Raw genomic sequence first — 19,529 nt, 5'->3', positions numbered from 1 at the left:
ACAGGGCTATGGTAACAAGCTTTCCAGTTTCAAGATATTCCATTACAAAACAGCTCCTTTCATAATATTCTCTCTTATGGAGAGAGCAATGGGTTAGCATGTGCCTGTTCCAAATCCCACTGAAGTTAATGAGAGTTTTTCCATTTACTTCAATGGGCTTTGGCTCATTCTCTAAAACTAGGCTTGGCAGAATTCTATTTTTATTTTTTCGTAATTTCTATGGATAACATTTCTTTTTAAGTATTTTTTTTCTTTTGATCAATTTAAATTTTCACAGTGGCTGGCTGTAAGAGGGAGATCAGACAATTATTTCTCGACAGCAGATATTGAGATTCAAAACATTATAACTTATAATCATTAAAACACAAATTGTCAAAATCCCATGTCAAAATATACATCCTTCAATCAAACTCTGAAGTTCTTAAGCAGCATTTTTCTTATGTTGCCTATCTGTAAATATCAGTAATCATAGATGGAATCACTTTTGTCGCTTTGTGCATGTACGGTAAAATCAACATTTACCAACAAAAATTAAGTTCTTCCGAGCTTACCTAGCACATTAAATTAATTTTACTTACCACATATTCAAACACAAGTGTCAATGTCTCCTTGGTGTGAATGATGTCATGAAGCAGCACAATGTTAGCATGTTTCAGTCCTTTCAAAAGAGAAGCTGCAAAGCAAAATGTACACATTATAAAGAACATGTTACTTCCACAAGAAATAAATATTTTATAGTGAAGGATTAGCTCATTTCTTTTTTAAATTATTAGGATGGTAATCAGCCACTCTACAGATTTCATTCGCTGGCTGGCCATCAATGGCTTGGTCCTGAGAGGTGCTAAAATGCCCTCAATTTCATCCTTCCGCATGTCTCAAGCTTAGGGTTAGGCAGAATTTTGGGGCAAAACTTTTCACTTAAAAATTACAGATTTGAATCAACCAAAATATTTCACAAATTTGTGTCAAATTCACTGAATTGTTTTGGTAAAAAAAAAAAACTAAAAATAAATCCGGACAAAAACAAAATGGTTCACTTTAAAAATGTTTAAGTGAAATGTTTGTTTTTTTCTAGTTTTTTTTTTAAGTTTTATATATATATATATATATATACACACACACACACACACACACACACACACGAAAACAATTCAGGAAATTTGACACAAATTTGTGAAATTTCTTAGTTGACCCAAACCTGTTTGAATGACTTTGTTTTGAAATTTATTTCAATTTTATTAATAAAAAATGTTCATAACAAAGCAAAATGTTTTGTTCAGCCCAAAGTGTGTTTTGTTTTTACGTTTCGCTTTGCTGAAAAATGTGATTTCTTTTTGTCTCGGGTCTACCCAAAATGACCTTCCCTACCCCAGTTTTTCAGTACAGCCAGTGAAATGAAAAATCATTTATTCTCACAGCACTAATGAGGATAAAGCCATCCTTCTCTCAATGTTGTCTTCTCCATTTTGCCAATCAAATTCAACCCTGCTCTGAGGCAGAAATAACAGGGGGTTTATTTGAGTGGTCTCCACTGAGTGAATCAAACCATTACCTTCTAGCCTATCAAATGTGTATGTTGAATTTATAATCTAAAATCTTTTTGTATCTCACATAAGATTTATCTTGGATAAGATCTGAACATTTTTCAAAATGACATTTCCCTTTCATAGGCAACACACAAAAGGAGCTCTCTAACCAAAGGCAATCACATATTCTGTACATAGCACTTTGATAACTTCCCCCCTATACACATTCAGATTTGCGGGAATTAACTATTTGTATTAGTCAGTGACAACAGAAAAATAAGTTAAGCAGTGTTTTCATATCTTTTTATAAATGTTATCAATTCATATTTCTTATTAACATCAGGGTTTTAGAATAGTGACAGAAATCTTTGTCTACTGAATCTGCAGAAGATTCTCCCCCAAAAAATTTCTTTTGCACTGCAATGCATATTTAATGCTTGCTTTGCAATGAATAATTAACATGTATATTTAATGTTCCACAAAATATGCCATAGTTAAGCAATATGATATGACAAGCCATGTGCTGTTACCAATGTCAACATGTCATTGGTGCTCATCATGCATACATCTGAGAAGGATTAATACCAGTTATCATCATGGAGTATATTATACACAGAAATATATGATATGTCTCGGCAGTCATTTACCGTGACTAATTTTTCCTCTTTCTCTCTTCCCTGTTGTTTTGGAAAATAACGAAGCACCAGATTGTGCCAACGTCATCTGCATGTGGGCATCCCTCTTTCCCATGCACAGAAGAGGCTCAGACACTTCCATGGAACAGGGTAGAGTGTACTCTGAAGGGTTGGGACTCACCCAGGAGATCAGGAATGGACAGCCCTGCTTTGAGTGGAGGCAGGCACTCACTGTCTCCCAAACTGGCCCTCTAGGGATTACCCTGAAAACGTAACACAGCCCTGGGCAACAACTCCATTGCAACGTGCAACTCGCCCCCACTCCATTTAAGGATTCTTGTTTGGCAGTCCCAGCTAGCACCCCCCTACTGGAGCTATGCTGTGAGGAAGTGGAGGATGATGGGACAGGGACACACCAGGGATCCAGAGCCAGTGTTCCACATAGATGACTTTGGCCTCAGGTGACTCCTACAGGATTTGTGGAACTTGAAGGCTGGATCCCAGGCTCATTGGCCAAAGGTGAGGCAAACCCCTTCTCTTGATAGAACAGTTGGGGGAATGCCACAAAGGATCTTGGCTGAGATTTCCTCTCCTTTAGTCCCCCCTATTCCTGTAGCTTTTACTACTGCTTGATATCAGGAATGTTCAATCTCACAATTTCAGTACCAGAGGCCAAATTAAAGCTGTTATTGGTGCGTGTCACAGGGTGGCTGGTCCCAGTAAATTAAGTAGGTCCAGCACCCCTGTTCCACAACAGGTACTCCTATTTTGGCCAATTAAGAGGGCGGGGGCAGCACCTGGGTCTATAAAAGATGAAGGACAATCAGAGGGAAGGGGAGATCCAGTGAGAGAAGAGAGTTGGTGAGTTAAGACTGCCAGAGTCAAGAGCCTGGAGGAGCTCTCCAAGAAAACCTGCAGAAAGCTATCTGCAGACCACTCCCGGAAAGAGGATGGAATTATCAGGAAGCCAGTTGATGGGCTGGCCTGCTATCCTTCCAGTGCCACAGAGCCATGGCCAGAGAAGGCTGGTGAGGACTGAAGGCTGAGAGCAGCAGAGGGAGATGCCTGCTGGCTCTCAGAGCCAGGGCATGGTGAGGGCGCAGAGGCTGCACTGCAGTTTATAACCAGAATGTGGTGAGGAGCACAGGTGCTCTACTTGATGCAGTTTCTGGATTATGGTTATGGGACTTGTTTGTGGGACTTTTATAATAAATTAACCCCTCAAGGGATATATATATTCAGAAAAACTATTTCAACAATTTCTGGAGACTCAAAGGGAAACTGAGGTACGTGCACCTCTCATGCCATGGCCTGTCACAGGAGGGTGCTCTAGGCAGGGCCACCTTATGACAGTAAGCTAACGATCACCTAAAGGAGATAAACACTTCAGGCAGTCACCTGATCAGTAAACAGCTGATAACACTAATATAGGAATATTATTTTAAAAACTCTAGCATTTCTTTATCCCTCCGGACATTAGGTAATTCTTAAACGTTCATTATGCTTTTACTGGAGTATCACTAGAATATCTATAGTGCCTGGAGGGAGAAATTTTTGGCCATTGGGAGCCAAAACCAAATTGGAATTTTTCTCAGAAAGGAGTCCTGACTGACCCTGCTATCAAGGAACAAACACAGAGGTGGAATGTATCAAAAAGAGAGGAGCTGACATGGAGCTCAGAGGAGGTAAACAGGTAGTAAGAAACTCCATTAACCAGTTTATCTTTAGTAACGGCTATCATTCAACAAGGAACCAGGGTACGTGGAACAGGCTGTTTTGGAAAGAGTAAAGGAAGCAAGGAAGATCATAACACAATTTTAATAATTCTCTCAGTTTATAACCTTAAGGAGGACTATAATTGTGTTCAAGTTCAACTAAATAAATACACACACTTTTTTTTTAAATAGAAAGAAGTGAACAGCAGACAGAACGTGATACTATATAAAGCCATCACCCCTTTTCAACTCACCATCCCACTTTCTCCCATACAGAGGGACACATTAAAAATATCCTGACACAAGCTTAGTAGAGCTACATGCTGAAATAGTATTTATGACCTCTCTCAGTCCTCACTGTTCAGGCTACCTCCTCTAGATGGCTATTACTTCATTGTTAAAACCTCTAAATGGGTCATTAAAGCTTAAACAGTACATTGCAAGCAGGGCCGGCTCCAGACCCCAGCGCGCCAAGCGCGCGCTTGGGGCAGCATTTTGCCGGCAGGGCGGCAGGCGGCTCCGGCGGACCTTCTGCAGTCATGCCTGCGGGAGGTCCACCGGAGCCGCGGGACCAGCGGACCTCCCTCAGGCATGACTGCAGAGGGTGCGCTGGTCCCACGGCTCCGGTGGACCTCCCGCAGGCATGACTGTGGAGGGTTCGCTGGTCCCACGGCTCGGGTGGACCTCCCGCAGGCGTGCCTGTGGATGCTCCACCGGATTCGCGGGACCAGCGCACCCTCCGCAGGCACGTCTGCAAGAGGTCCCCCGGAGCAGCGGGACCGGCGACCGGCAGCGCGCCCCCTGCGGCGCGCCGCCCTCCTTGGGGCGGCGGAATTCCTAGAGCCGCCCCTGATTGCAAGCAACACCCCCTCAGGTTTTTGTACAGTCTCTCCTCCTACACATACCCCCTTACTCCTGCCTCTCATCTATCACCTGTAATAGCTAATTCTCTCCTTTATCTGGCTGTTTTTTTCTGAATCTTCAATATCTACCACAGGCCACAAGAATTACAAAATGGCTGCTATGGGTTCTTTGCCTCCCCTATTAGTCCCACAGAAAGAAGTAAATAATAGAGCAGTTTAATATACATGGAAAGAAAAATCCTTCTTGATTGTCATTACATATGTAATGCTTTTATATTGTGGAAACCAAAAATCAGTTCTGCCATCAGTTACATTGGTGTAAATCCAGGGTAACAGATGCAATCAATGGAGTTGCTCTGCATTTACATTAGTGTAACTGATGGAGGCAATATGGGAGCCAAAGTCTGCCTATTGTTTCTGAAAACTATACCAAGAGACAACACAAAACATTTCTTGACCCCTAGGCTAAACATGTGTGATTTAATAAGTGGATTGCATTTCCCCCTTCTTCTACCATCCTCCCAAAAAAAAATCCTTGTTTTTTAAGTGACATGAATAATCTAGAGTATGAAGACATTTAGAAACATCTCCTTTCAAAACAAATGGTCACAAATAACTGCTGTTGAAATCTCACAAGGCATTTTGTGTAAGTTCTTGTTCAGAAGTGGATAGAACCGCAAAAACTCCACTAAATTCAAAGATGAGACCAAACAAGTAGCATCTAAAGGCAGGAAGACTAGAGAATGAAACAGCATAGGTCTCTGTGACAGACCTGAGTTCAATTTTGAAGCTGCCAATACAGTTGCTGTTGGAGCTCAACAAGGAGTCAGGTGCTGCTGCTCCTGCTGTTACAGCTAGAACAAAATATTCTCCTACAGATTGTCAACCAAATCCAGTCATCATCACCTACCAATGTCACACTAAACATGTTTTTTGGGAAAGAAGACTAAAATATTGTTGAGACAGCACTTCAAGAAACCACAACAGCAGCAGAGAATATACCAATATGTACAGTATACTTTGCATTTATTCTGAAAAACTAATGATGTAATATTACTTTGATACTAAGATTTTTATCCTCACATCAAATGTAAGGCAAACAGATGGCAGCATTTTAAATTCATTTCCCCAATGAGTCTTCAGCAAGCATGCTAGCACATGAGTCTTTTAAAAAAATCAGTATTTGGGCTAAATATTACTACATTCGTTTGGATGCATAGGTGTTTGTTCTCTAATAAATGTTTTTATTCATTCTCAGACAGGATAAATTCCCAACATTAAAAGACTCACTTGGGAGTCAGGCAGTGAGAGAGAGCAGTAGTTAAAATTATCACAAACCACTACTTTCTGTAATCTACAATGAGGTCAATAATGCTCATGCGTGAGCCACTGGTACTAAGCACCACTCAGAAAAAGGGCTAAAGTCTCTACATTTGCACACTTACAGTACACAAACTAGAAATCTCCATGTTGGATTCGGGTTCCTTGTACATTTTATGCCTCTAATGCAAAATGGGTAATGGAGATCATGGGCAATCGTGTTTTGAGAGCTTTGACAAACAAGTGTGTGTGTGTGTGTGTGTGTGTGTGTGTGTGTTACTTTATGTATATATCATACAACCTTAACTAAGATGGAAAGACATGTAAGCATTTAGTGAATGAAGCCTTAAGACAAGGTAGCTTCATCTGAACTTCAAACTGTGTTTTCACCAGAGATGGACCAAAACCAAAAACTTTTCCCTGAAACTCCACCCCCACGCCAAACTCAGGTGGATTGAGTAGACTGGAACCCACAATGGGTTTGGTCTGGAAAACAAAAAACCCAAATAACAAGATTCTTCAAAACCAACACACAACTTTGTTGACCCATAGATCATTTTAATTTCAAGGAGTAGTAGTTATGGGGAAACTTCCTGCTGGGAAATGTTAGGGTTGGTCTGTTCAGAGACAATTCATCCTTGTGACTCCCTCTTCCAAGTTAAAGTGGCCCTCATCTTAAATCTTCCTGTAAAGAGTCAGAGAGGAGTAACAAGATACTAGAAGGCCAGACTTGCTTTGAAAAATGTATTTGCTGGTGCTTCATTGGTGGGTACAATAAGTCATTTTGCTGAAGGAAAATAGAATCACATTAGATGTGATTAACTGCATGGTTATGTTTAGACTCAATCTGCTTAATGAAGATGTGGTTTAATATTTTACCATGCACATTTGTGTGAAGTCCCTATGTGCTGAGGCCACTTGGTAATGCAGCGTATTCTTAAAACAGGCACTACGTATTATAAGAAAGAAAGAACAGAAGTCAGGAATCTTGGGGTTTACTCCTGGCTTTACCACTGTTAGGTTATGACATGCCCAAGATCATAGTACATCTGTGCCTCAGTTTATCCATCTGTAACATTGGGATAATGTGTTGACAGCATTACTCGGTTAATGTGTATAAAGCACTTATTACAAGGAAAATGGAAAATAGTTGATATGTTAACTGGAATGAGTTATGTTCAGCCATTAGCTGGATTTTTATATAGCTGTATTAATAATGTATGGTATTTACTGTCCTTTCAGATTGTCTACAGGTACAGACTGAAAGTTAAAAAAAGAATGAAGTGTCATTCACATATTAAAGAGTCAAAATGCAACAGAAAGATCTTACGTGCCAGCTCTATCTAGTTGTAACCAGTCACAGCTTGTCTCCATATTCTACTTCAGCATTTAAGAAGCGGTCAGTGATGTAAAGTATAAATATTCCACTGCATACACTAAACAACTATGTTATTTCTTGTCATACTTTCACACATCAGGTGTTTAGCACCTTTCGTACTTTTCAGTGCTGTGTGTGTGTATATATTATAGGTGGGGCTGGTAGCACCATTTAAGATATTTCAAGCCTTACCATTATAAAACCCGGTCTTCAGTTGTTTAATAACTTTATCAAACTAACTGTTTTGGCTGAAGTTTTCCATGCTGGGTGTCTGCCTCCTGGTGGAATTTTTTTGGAGAAATTTCAGCCAAAACCATTCAGCAATTTCCAAGAATGATGCTAGGGCAAAATACATTGTTTTGCCCATGTTACAAAAGTCTGGTGACTTTTCCTTTGAATGCCATTAGGACCACCATGATTTGGAGTGGAAAGTCAAAATTTGGCCTTTGTGTCATGGTTGTATCTTTTGGCACCCCATGAAAATCTGCCCAAAGTTGGCCAAGTTGAAAGCCTTTGAAAAATCGCAGTTTGTACATGTGCAGTAAAGAGTTCTTAGATTTTAGCAGCTAAATTCCCCAAAGATTCCATCTGCAATGGACATGCTCCAGCACAGGGCAGAGCAGGGCTTTCCCCTGCAATTGCAGCTCTGAGCTGCTTCCTGCTAGGCCTCATCCAGACCCCTGTCCTTCCTGGAGGGTCAGTGATCTCCCTCCTGAGCCCAGGCTTCATGGAGGAGGAAGCTGCCTGATTCAAATGCAGAAGAGACAAGAACCAGATGTCGGGAGAGGGGGGCAACGTATGGAGGAGGAGTTGCACAGATCAACTTAATTCTGTCATTTAAACTTTTGAGTCTTTAACTTTGCAACCTTACTAATGTTTTTAATGCAGTTTTTCTGTCAGATATCTATACGTGTATACACATGTGGGTACTGTATGTATTGTATACACACAGACAGACAGAACAAAGTAAAGTAGTAATGGGGTTAAACACTTGTAGAAAAATCTGGCTGCACTGAAGTCAAAGGGAATTTTGTTATCAAATTCAATGGGGTCAGGATTTTGCCCCTGATTTGACAAACTGTGACAAGAGATCACTTAGCTTCTCTCTCTCTCTCTCTCTCTCTCTCTAATGGATTTCTTTTTGTAGATAAGTACATTTTGGTATTTGCTGTAGATATCCAGGGCAGTCTTGGCAGGAAAGGAATGGGCACAACTGAGATTCACAATAACCCAGTTAACTACAAACACTGTCCTACTTACAAATTAAGAATTATATATAAAGATACATTTTCCTAAAAAAAAATTACTTTGTTGTATTTCTTACTGAGTCATCTCCGCAAGCAAAAGTACTATATGAAAGGCAGTGTGATATTATTTGTGTCAGCATGTACTTCAGGCTGCAGGAAAAAAAGGCTTGTGGCATACATTTTGCTATTTTTTAAGAAGAGAGTGAAACAGAAACCTTTCAAGGATCATGTCAATTTCATTTTTATGTGTGGGTGAGGTCCAATATGCCTTTTTGCTAACAGCTGGACAATAATGCTGCAACTAACGTGACATCATTTTGTCTCCTGTGGAATGATTTAGAGGTCAGAGAAAGGTAGTGGTGATGAAAAACAAACCAGAAAATAATTCCATCAATAATATTTACTAACATTAAAAATTTTAAAAGTTATATAGTGAAAATTAGACAAATGTTTTAGTTTGCTATTGAAAGAAGTATAATATGAACTAGGAATATGAAAAGATCAGGATTTGCTGGTGTTCTAAATGAAATATAGTTACAGCATGAATAATACATTTACTAACAAATAACTTTAAGATAGGTGGAGTTTTAAATAATTAGCAATTAACTTTCAAACCACTAGAACCTTGGTGTAGAACATTTGCTTTACTGTCACAGGGGGGAAAAAAGGAAAGCCAGGAAATCTCAAGCTCCACAAACAACTTCTGTCCAGCTAATGAGGAGACATGCTTATATTTTTTTCCATCATCCAACTGTGCTAGGTGCTTCAAATCAAAACGGCAAGATCCCTTTCTCAAGGAACTTGCAAACTACTTTCAGCCATGACAAAATGAGGCAAATAAGAAAGTAGGGAAGAGTTGGGGGAAGTCTAGCAGGGACATCAACAAGATTAAAATGTTACTCAGTGAAGGCTATTGCCCTTGGCATAAAGGCATGTGGGAGTAAAGTTTTCCTTTTCTAGATTAGTTCAGTAAATAGACAATGTAGTTAGTTATTGCTTGTACCCTACCAAATTCACGGCCAGACCGTGAAATCTGGTCTCCCTCCAGCCCCGTGAAATCTGGTCTTTTGTGTGCTTTTAACCTATACTATACAGAATTCATTGGGGGGGTGGGGGAGACCAGCGCCTCTCAAACTGGGGATCGTGACCTAAAAGGGAGATGCAGGGGGGTCGCAAGGTTATTTTAGGGGAATCGCAGTATTGCCACCCTTACTTCTGTGCTGACTTCAGAGCTGGACAGCCAGAGAGCAGCAGCTGTTGGCTGGGCACCCAACTCCGAAAGCAGCACCCCACCACCAGCAGCTGTGCAGAAGTAAGGGTGGCAATACCATACCATGCCATCCTTACTTCTACGCTGCTGCCTTCAGAGCTGGGCGGCCGGAGAGTGGTGACTGTTGGCTGGATGCCCATCTCTGAAGGAAGTGCCCCACCAGAAGCAATGCAGAAGTACAGGTGACAATACCATACCATGCCACTCATACTTCTGCGCTGCTGCCTTCAGAGCTGGGTGGCTGGAGAGTGACAGCTGCTGACTCAGAGTCCAGCTCTGCAGACAACAGTGCAGAAGTAAGGGTGTCACTCTTACTTCTGCACTGCTGCTGGTGGCGGCTCTGCCTTCAGAGCTGGAATGCCAGCCAGCAACTGCTACTCGCCAGCTGCCCAGCTCTAAAGGCAGCACTGCCACCAACAACAGTGATGAAGCAAGGGTAGCAGTACCACAACCGTTCCTTCAATAATGGTGCAATTCCCCGCCCCACAACTCCTTTTTGGGCCAGGACCCCTACGGTTACAACGCCGTGAAATTTCAGATTTAAATAGCTGGAATAATAAAATTTATGATTTTTAAAATCCAATGACTATAAAATTGACCAAAATGTACCGTGAACTTGGTAGGGCCCTAACTATTGTCTTGTACATGTCACTGTATTCTGGGAGCATTTGGCTGAGGAAAAAGAAATAGCTTTGTAGACCAGCTGGGTAAGCATGTTCCAGGCGCAGGAAATGGCATGGAAGAGATGGCGGTGATACAAGCAGAAAATTGGACCCTCTGATCGTGCAATAAGAGATAAAGTCAGGTAAGTAGGCAGGGTGACAAACTTGCAGCTGATAAAAAATTATTTAAATTAGCCAACATTACAGAAGAGTGTAAGGAACTCCAAAGGGACCTAACCAAACTATGATGAATGGGCAGCATCGCTGCAGGTGAAATGCAACGCTGCAGATGCAAGGTGATGCACATCGGAAGTGATCATTTCAGCTACTCATACTGAGTTCAAAATTAACTGTATCTACTCAACAAAGCCCCACTGGTCATTGTAGACAGCCTGATGTAAACATCTGCTCTATGTGCAACAACAATAAAAAAGCAAACAAAACATTAGGCTATATAATGAATGGGATAAGAAACAATATTGAAAATGCCATTATAAAACTGATTTAAAATTGTACTGAGTTCTGTTCTGTCCCCGCCCCCATGAAAAAAAGAGGTTATAGCAGAAATAGGACGGGCTGGCTGAAGAGCAGAGGAGTGGCAGCACAAAGCTAGCTGCTAGTCACAGGGCAGAGAAGTGACTTACAGAAACAAGAACTGCATCACCAGCCAAGGAGACAGCTCTGAGGTCTCTCTCCCGCAATTCTTGATATGTTTTATCAAGATATGTTCTAACTAGGAAAACAGAAATATTCCACTGCAAGGCAAAGTGTCTGTACATACCTGAACTTCTGCATCTTGTGATTTCAACATTTAAACTGTGCAGTCTGAATGCTGCATTAATTTAGGGTTGTTTGTGTTTAACACACGCTACAATTTAGTAATATATATTTGTGCTGCGAGTAACCGCTAATTATGATCCACTGTAATGCTTGACATGGTGTAGATTATCATGGTAAACCCTTGTGATACTGCACCATAAACTACTGCCACCTTTCTGCCAGTATTATCCTCCTTCCTCACAAATCCTATTATCTCAATATATCACAAGTATTCCTTCAACATAAAAGGAAACCATTCCATCAGTAGTCAGGCTCATCTGTCATAACACCTGGGGGACAGACATGCCATCCAGCAGCCTTTTTGCTCACTCTGATGTGATCTCTGCGTGATCTCTGGGTCATGTCTGGGTTCTCATCCTGTCATTTATTTGTCATTAATCATAGTAGTTCACACCATCTATCATCAGCATTAGTAGAAATTACATGTAAGCAGAAAGAAGAGAAAAGACAAAAGATATGAAACATGCAATATATATTGTATATCACCTTTCACTAACACTGCAGAAACTTCTAACCAACAAAATATGCATTGCTACAAGATTTCAAAGTTCTATTTAAAGACGACAATAAAGCATTATGAGACCATGTCACTGCCTAGATGACCATGTGCATGTTTAAGCCTTGTGGGAAATTTGGTTTAATTTTATAGTTTGCTTCTAAAAAAAATTTCCAGCAATTTTCCCCCAAGCAAAGAGATGGCAAAACAATGTTTATGCTTATTTTAAAAGCAGCTGGCCCTCTGAGGAAGATAAGGAGATACTAGAATAGGAAAGATAAGCTGAAGGAATGTCTCAGCTTCACGGTGTTAACACCCCCAGCTGACAGTAACAAGGCAGTAAGAAAGTTAAGTGAGGCTTAGAAGAGATTTAGTTCATGTAAGCTAGTAATTTCTATCGCCTACTTAGGGTGACCAGATGTCCTGATTTTATAGGGAGAGTCCCGATTTTTGGATCTTTTTCTTATATTGGCTCCTATGACCCCCCACACCCTGTCCAGATTTTTTACACTTGCTGTCTGGTCACCCTACTCCTACTCCAACATGTAAAAAAACTCTCGACATCTTCAACTCATTTTCTTAATACTGAATTCTGTGTCTCTTGCCGTGGTCCCAACCAAAATATTAACATAACTTCACATTAAAAATCAATTTGAACCATAACGAAATTAAAACAAGTCCAGACAACATGAGAAAATACGTCAAATGGATCTGCCCGCATACCCCAGTAACACCTGATATCTTTTTTTAAATAAAATGATTACATGCCATATATAATAAGCAAGGCCTCGTCTGCTCTATGCAGATATTAAAAATCTTTTCCCCTTCAAACAAACTTTATTCTGCCCTTGCAGTGATGCCATACAACACTCATTCCATTACAATGATGACATTTTAGGGTTTGTGATCCCAGATTAGATAAAATGTATTTTTACAGATTCATTATTATGGGGACCTCGTTAGTCTAGGCACTGCATGATCACATAGTCAGAGAGTCCCTGCACCAAAGAATTTGCAATCAAAATACACAAATGGAGAGAGGGTCAACAGAGGCACAAAGAGATGAAGGCCCAGACCCTCAAAGGTATTCAGGTGCCTAAAGTCCACCATTTAGGCACCACTGACATTTTCAAAGTTGATGCTCAGCTTCACCTATCCCCTGAGTTTCTACCAGTCCGCATTCACAAAGCAGCCTAAGTAGGGTTGCCAGGTGTCTGGTTGTCGACTGGAACGCCCGGTTGAAAAGGGACCCTGGCAGCTCCGGTCAGCACCGCCAACTGGGCCGTTAAAAGTCCGGTCGACAGTGTAACAGGGCTAAGGCAGCCTTCCTGCCTGCTGAGGCTTCCGGAAGCAGTGGCATGTCTCCCGTCCAGCTCCTATGTGTAGGCACAACCAGGGGGCTCCACACACTGACCTCACCCCAACCAATGGCTCTGCAGCTCCCATTGGCCAGGAACCATGGCCAATGGGAGCTGCGGGAACAGCACCTGCAGACAGGGTAACATGCAGAGCTGCCTGGCCGCGGCTCCACGTAGGAGCCGGGGGGGGGTACATGCTGCTGCTTCTGGGAGCTGCTTGAGGTAAGCGCTACTGGGAGCATGCACCCCTGACGATCTCCCATGCCCCAACCCCTTGTCCCAGCCCTGATCCTCCTCCCGCCCTCCGAACCCCTCGGTCCCAGCCCAGAGCACTGTCCTGCACCGCAAACTCCTCATCCCCAGCCCAGAGTCTGCATCCCCAGCCAGAGCCCTCATGCCCCCCCTCCACTCCAACCCCCTGCCCCAGCCCAGAGCCCTGTCCCGCACCCTGAGCCCCTGCATTTCTGGCCCCACTCCGGAACCCACACCCTCTGGCCAGAGCCCTATACCTCCTCCCACACCCCAACCCCCTGCCTCATCCCTAAGCCTCCTCCCACACTCTGAAGCCCTCAGCTCCACCCTGCAGCCCAGAGACTCCTCCTGCACCTTAAATCCCTCATCCCTGGTCCCACCCCAGAGCCCGTATCCCCAGCCGGAACCCTCACCCTAACCCCCTGCCCCAGCCCGGTAAAAAATGAGCGAGTGAGTGAGGGTGGGTAGAGCGAGCAACAGAGGGAGGGGGGAATGAAGTGAACAGGGACAGGGCTTCGGAGAAGGGGCGGGGCAGGGGGCAGACAGGGGTGTTCGGTTTTGTGCGAGTAGAAAGTTGGCAAGCCTAGGCCTAAGCCCTGATGCTGCTGCACAGCTACCACGCAGCTTGGAGACCTTGCTGAAGTCCCAGGGGCCTTGAAGTGCAATTCAAACTGGGGATGGGGGGGAGGAGGGGTTCTCTCTTTCACCAATGGGGCCCAATCCTGTATCTGAGCATGCCTAAGTCCTGATATCCGCCAGACCCCCTGGCAAGAGGACACTGATAGTTGGGGGTGTGGCAGGGTGACAGCACAGCACCTGCTCAAAAGACAGCCAGGCGCAGAGGGAAAAGTACGATGAATGTGAGAAAGGTATTGACCAGGAGACAATTTCAGCTGTCAGTGCATAGGCTACCTAGGCACCCAAGGCAGGTAAGCCGCTTAACTCCAGGAGAGGGTTTGCAGCTGAGCATCCTGAGAGGAGGGAGGTTCCTATCTATCACTTGCAAGGCAGACACACCAGATCAGCTGTTTGGATGACTGAGCCTCTTATCTTCCAGCCCCTCTCCTCATCCCTCTCTTCAGCATTTCACTACTGGCTACTTCAGGCAGCTCCTGCTCAATTTTCTGGCTTCTGAGCATCCCTTTCTCAGGTGCCTGTTTCCATGCATTGTATAGGGAGCTTGGATGCCTGGCATGGGCCAAGGATTCCACTAGATGGAAGGCTGCCATGGGGTTAGGCGTTGCAATGCTAAGGATCTGGGCTGAAGTGACTTGCTCGAGGCCACGCATTAACTCAGGGCAAAGCTGAGAATAGGAGAGAGGTCTCCTATCCACTAGACCACACATTAGATTTTTTTTCCTTATGGCATCACTAAGAGACAGTGTTAGGGCACCACAGGATGCCTTAATGATGCATTTCCTTAATATGTTTAGGATTTTTAAACCTTAACCCTGAATTTCACGAGTAACGATTGTTTCAGGATAATTATAATAGCTTGGTAAATTTTGTTATCCTTAATTTGCTGATATGAACCCTCAACATTAATTCTATCTTAACACTCTTTTCTTTATCTAGAATAGGAAAAAGGCTTTACTTCAAAATCTGGTAATGCAACCATGATGTTAAACTTCTAATTATACAATTTTGATATAATTACATATATCAAGAAGTATAACCGCAGAGTAATCACAGTATAACTACTATGTAATTAATCACCAATATTCTAAAATGACAATAAGTAATTCAGGTATTAAGTTAAGCTTCAAGTAGTGGCAATTCCAAGTATGAAGAATTAGAACTGTACTGTAGCCCTGATTACTATAACTGTATTATGAATTGTAACACATCTATTATTCATGTAATAAATTTATAATTACACACAATAACTAAGTTAAAAGAACATTACTGACGTAGCAAAGTCAAGCACTCAAAAGTTAGGCAATGCCAGAATTACGGTTGCTTGTGCAACCTTTATTTGGCATCCTTGTGCATATGCATTATTATTAGAGCTGGGTGAAATTTTCTGTGCACAATTTTTTTGTTGTTGAAAAATGGTGATTTGGGTTAACCAAAATAATTTGTGGATGTAGGTCAAATTTGCTGAATTGCTTCAGTCAAAAAAAAACAAAACAAAAAAAAGCCAGAAAATAATCTGAAATGTTCCTTTTAGATTTTTTTTAAATGAAACATTTTGATATTTTTTTTTATTAGGCATGCCTTTATTTTGAATTTTACTGTAATTTTATAATAAAAGATTTAAAATTCTTGAAATGAAACATGTTTCAGGTTGAACAAAATGTTTCACGCAACCTGAAACTAAACAATTTTTTTCAACTGAACAGTAACAACAAATAATCCATTATGAACTCAGCTCTAATTACCATAGTCTTTAAATTACATGATCACATACTATTTTCCTCATGGGACTCTGTCTCATTCAGGGCCGGCTCCAGGCACCAGCTTATCAAGCAGGGCGGCAACTCCGGAGTGGGGCGGCACTTTCAGGTATTTGGCGGCAATTCGGCAGAGGGTCCCTCACTCCCGCTCGGAGCGAAGGTCCTGCCGCAGATCGCGGTCGTGGCTTTTTTCTTTTCTTTTTTTTTTTTTGGCTGCTTGGGGTGGCAAAACCCCTGGAGCCGACCCTGGTCTCAGTCAATGTATTTTTCACTCACCTTATTCTCACAAATGGGTGAACTGTTTTAGCTGAAATTTTCCAAGAAGATCCATTTGGTGCAGACACCCAGCGTAGATAATTTCAGCTTGAACAGTTAAAGCTTTGCAAAGTTATAAGTAATTGAAAAAGTAATCTAATAATGGGAAATATTGGGAACTGTCCCACGTATGTTGAACACACAAAACTGCATTTGAAGTCAATGAGAACTATTGATAATCAGCAAATATGCCTCCCACCTGCCTCAACAAGTGGGGAAACTTGATGGGGCTGGTTGTGAAGAGGAACAGTCCCAGCAGTGAGGGAGGGGACAGTCAGTGAGGGATACCAGGTAGTTCCTCCCCACTGGAAACGTCTAGCACCCATTGGCCAGCTGGGGGGAGGGAGGGAAGGGTACTGATTGGCCAGTATGCCACAGTTCACAGGATTTAGCCTGGAGTAAGGGCCATGACGAGCCTCTTTTGGCTCCATTCCAGCAGTTCCACCCAAGCCACCATGAACTAGGAATGGGAACCCAACCTGACAGATGCAGTGGGTCTCCTCTAGCCAATCGCCCATTTGGGCATCAGGAAGGAATTTTTTATAGCATAGACCAATTGTCAGAGAACCAGGGAGTTTGGTTTTTTTTTAAACCTTCCTTGCGGCACCTTCAAGCCACAGTGGGTAAAATAGGGATGCACTTCGGATCTATTTGATGTACTTGGGGTGAGCTGTTAATTCATCGCAACTTGTGGGCAATTTCCAGTGTGGTTAAAAGGATAAAAGGAACAGTTCTCAGAGGTAAAAAACCTGGGATTTGGTGAGACTTTGTGGGCTGCGGTCCCTGAGTTTCTGCACCTTCTGGGTATGCCTACATCGCAATAAAACACCTGCAGCAGGCCCATGGCAGCTGAGTCAGTCTCAAAAGACTCAGGCTGTGGTGCTATAAAACTGCAGACATTTAGGATTTTGCTGGAGCCTGGGCTCTGGGACCATGTGAGAGGGGAGGGTGCTAGGACTCAGAGAGAGCTGAGTCCTGGGGGCTAGACTGAGAAGATCCTACCCCGAGTTACAGGTTATATGATAAGGAGCACTGGAACCAATTAAATGCCTGGTACAGGAGAGTATGGGCAGATAGTACGCCTCTCCTGTGCTAAAGTTTAGTAAAAGCTGGGGCCTGCTGCTTAATTCCACACACGTGTCTATCCTCATTTTGCTGCTGCGTCCACATCAATCGAAAATCAGTCTCAATGGGTTTAATCACAAAGAGAGCCATGAATGCAATGATTATTCAATCCTAGTTCTGTATTTCATAACTTTCTTCTACAAATAATACAATATATTCAGAACATGTTCTTTTAAAAAAGAAAATCCCTTTGTATGCTAGATTGTCTATTTATTCAGTGAATCAAAATGCTCAGTCAAGAAAATATATCACACTGAGTGAAAGAGATATTAAGAATCCCAGTGAAATGCACACAAGCAGTAGAATCCTGATCACAAAAGGTGGTTTAAAAAGTAAATCTGGTTAAAAATCTTTCCATGGGAATTTAATGTAAAATGGCTTTTTGGCAAAATGGAAGATTTGCCCCTCCTCCCTCCCGCCCCCCCCAAAAAACACTTCGTTTTTCTTTGGGGGCGGGGGGACAGGGAGTTTTGACAGGCAAAACATTTTTGAAGATTTTTTTCAATTTAAACTTTTTCGGTTTCATCAAGATTTCCCAACCAGTTCTAGTAAGCAGGCATTATTGCTAAAGGAACATTTGGATTCGGCGTTAACACACCCATTGATGAGGCTGACTGGAGAGGAAGCACTAGTTTCAGCAGTTGGGGGTTCAGAAGACAGCAAGTGAGTGGGATAGAAGCAACAGTGTGTAGGAAGAACAGGGAATGAGGGAGGAGGCGGCACACATGAGATTTGGCGGAGAAAGGGACCTGGAAACAGGAAGAAAGGCTTCAAGAAGGTGGGACATTTGGGAGAAGGGAAACTGCAGCACACCTAGATCAATATACTGCTTTAGAATTTCAGCTTTCTATTTCAAAGACATGGGAGAATGAAAGATTACCAGGTTTGTTTCATATAGATGAATCAATGAGACCCCAGTAAAAATTTCACAGAAGAGTTCCTCTGCACGTATAAAAATCAAGCTGAGGAAGAATTCAAACAGACTGCCAACTCTTAGATGAAGCACCTTGGAACCAGGACTGTCTCTTATTACATGCATGTACAGTGCCTAGCACAATGGGATCCCGATTGTGACTGGGTCTTTTGGATCCCTTGATGTAGTTTTCACAAGTGTGGGTATAATACATCATCTGTTTGATTAAAAATATTCAGTGGATTTATTTAAGAAGGCTTTTGACAGACTTGTGACGTGAGGGATTTTTTTAAATGTTAGCAAGCAGAGAGCACTGTTGTACTTCACTGATCTTAAAATGGACTGTGTTTTAAATGTAAGCTACTCAGGAGCCATAGGGCTGCCAGACATACAGGTCTAAATAAATACTCTTTTTTTTTTTAAAGTAGTACTCAAAATTTTAGAAATGAAATACACAATGAAAAATACTCTATATAACAAGCAGATTCCTCGAAAGAGGATATATCCCTGAACCTTTTAGTGTCACAGAACCCATTTTTTTAATGGCCCATCTCTACTTTATATTACACCTATGAGGTAAAAAAGGCTAATAATGTTTCTCATAAAGGCTTCAGGAAGCCCTAGAGATGAAATGAAATTGCAGTTGAACAATATCGATTCCTAAGCCAAGGTTTTAGGTTACAAAATGCCATGGTTTTATTGGTCTGCTTTAAAGCATCCTATTGCTTGGTAGTAAGAAAATGTGTGCTTCTATTTATGTTTCTCTAGAACTGTAAACAAAAGATTGGGTTTTGATCTACAGTGCACTAATGAAGCACCCACATTTATTTAAAAGCACTAGGCTGACAATTTAAGACTGTAGGCTGTTAATTTTTGCTAGTAATCATAGGGCAAGAAAGAGGTGCTATTAAATCTTCCATTTGAGCCCTTAAATCTTTAGGACAGCTAGTTTCTCTTTCATTGCTCACTGTTAATGAGATCAGGGGCATTAGCTTACTCAGATTACTGGTAAAATCAGAAATGTACTTTCACAGACTTTCTTATGTTAACAAACTTACTAAAATTCTGTTCCTAAAATTTAGGAAATTTTCACTGTCTCTACACCAACTAAAATCCAAATTTTGGATCAATCAGATTGATTTGGATTTATTCTAGGTTTTGGAAGGTACCTTTGTAAACCTGAAGTTTCCCTAATGGTAACATTTCTTCACCTGGAGA

The 19,529-nt window shown here is 41.9% G+C and overlaps 1 protein-coding gene across 6 annotated transcripts in view; it reads right to left on the bottom strand.

The window, feature by feature from the left end:
- The window catches only part of CDK14 (cyclin dependent kinase 14), a 543,695-nt gene that overhangs the window by 285,760 nt on the left and 238,406 nt on the right, over positions 1-19,529 (bottom strand). For all 6 annotated transcript variants that reach the window (XM_039522181.1, XM_039522182.1, XM_039522184.1 and 3 more), the window contains one exon: positions 579-673. In XM_039522181.1, coding sequence (XP_039378115.1) covers positions 579-673 — 95 coding nt within the window. The remainder of the gene's footprint in view (positions 1-578; positions 674-19,529) is intronic.

This window comes from Mauremys reevesii, linkage group 2 (assembly GCF_016161935.1).
Source record: "Mauremys reevesii isolate NIE-2019 linkage group 2, ASM1616193v1, whole genome shotgun sequence".
In the NCBI taxonomy this organism is placed as follows: Eukaryota; Metazoa; Chordata; order Testudines; family Geoemydidae; genus Mauremys; species Mauremys reevesii.
The sequence above is the reverse complement of the archived record's forward strand: the minus strand, read 5'-3'. Positions and strand labels throughout refer to the sequence as shown.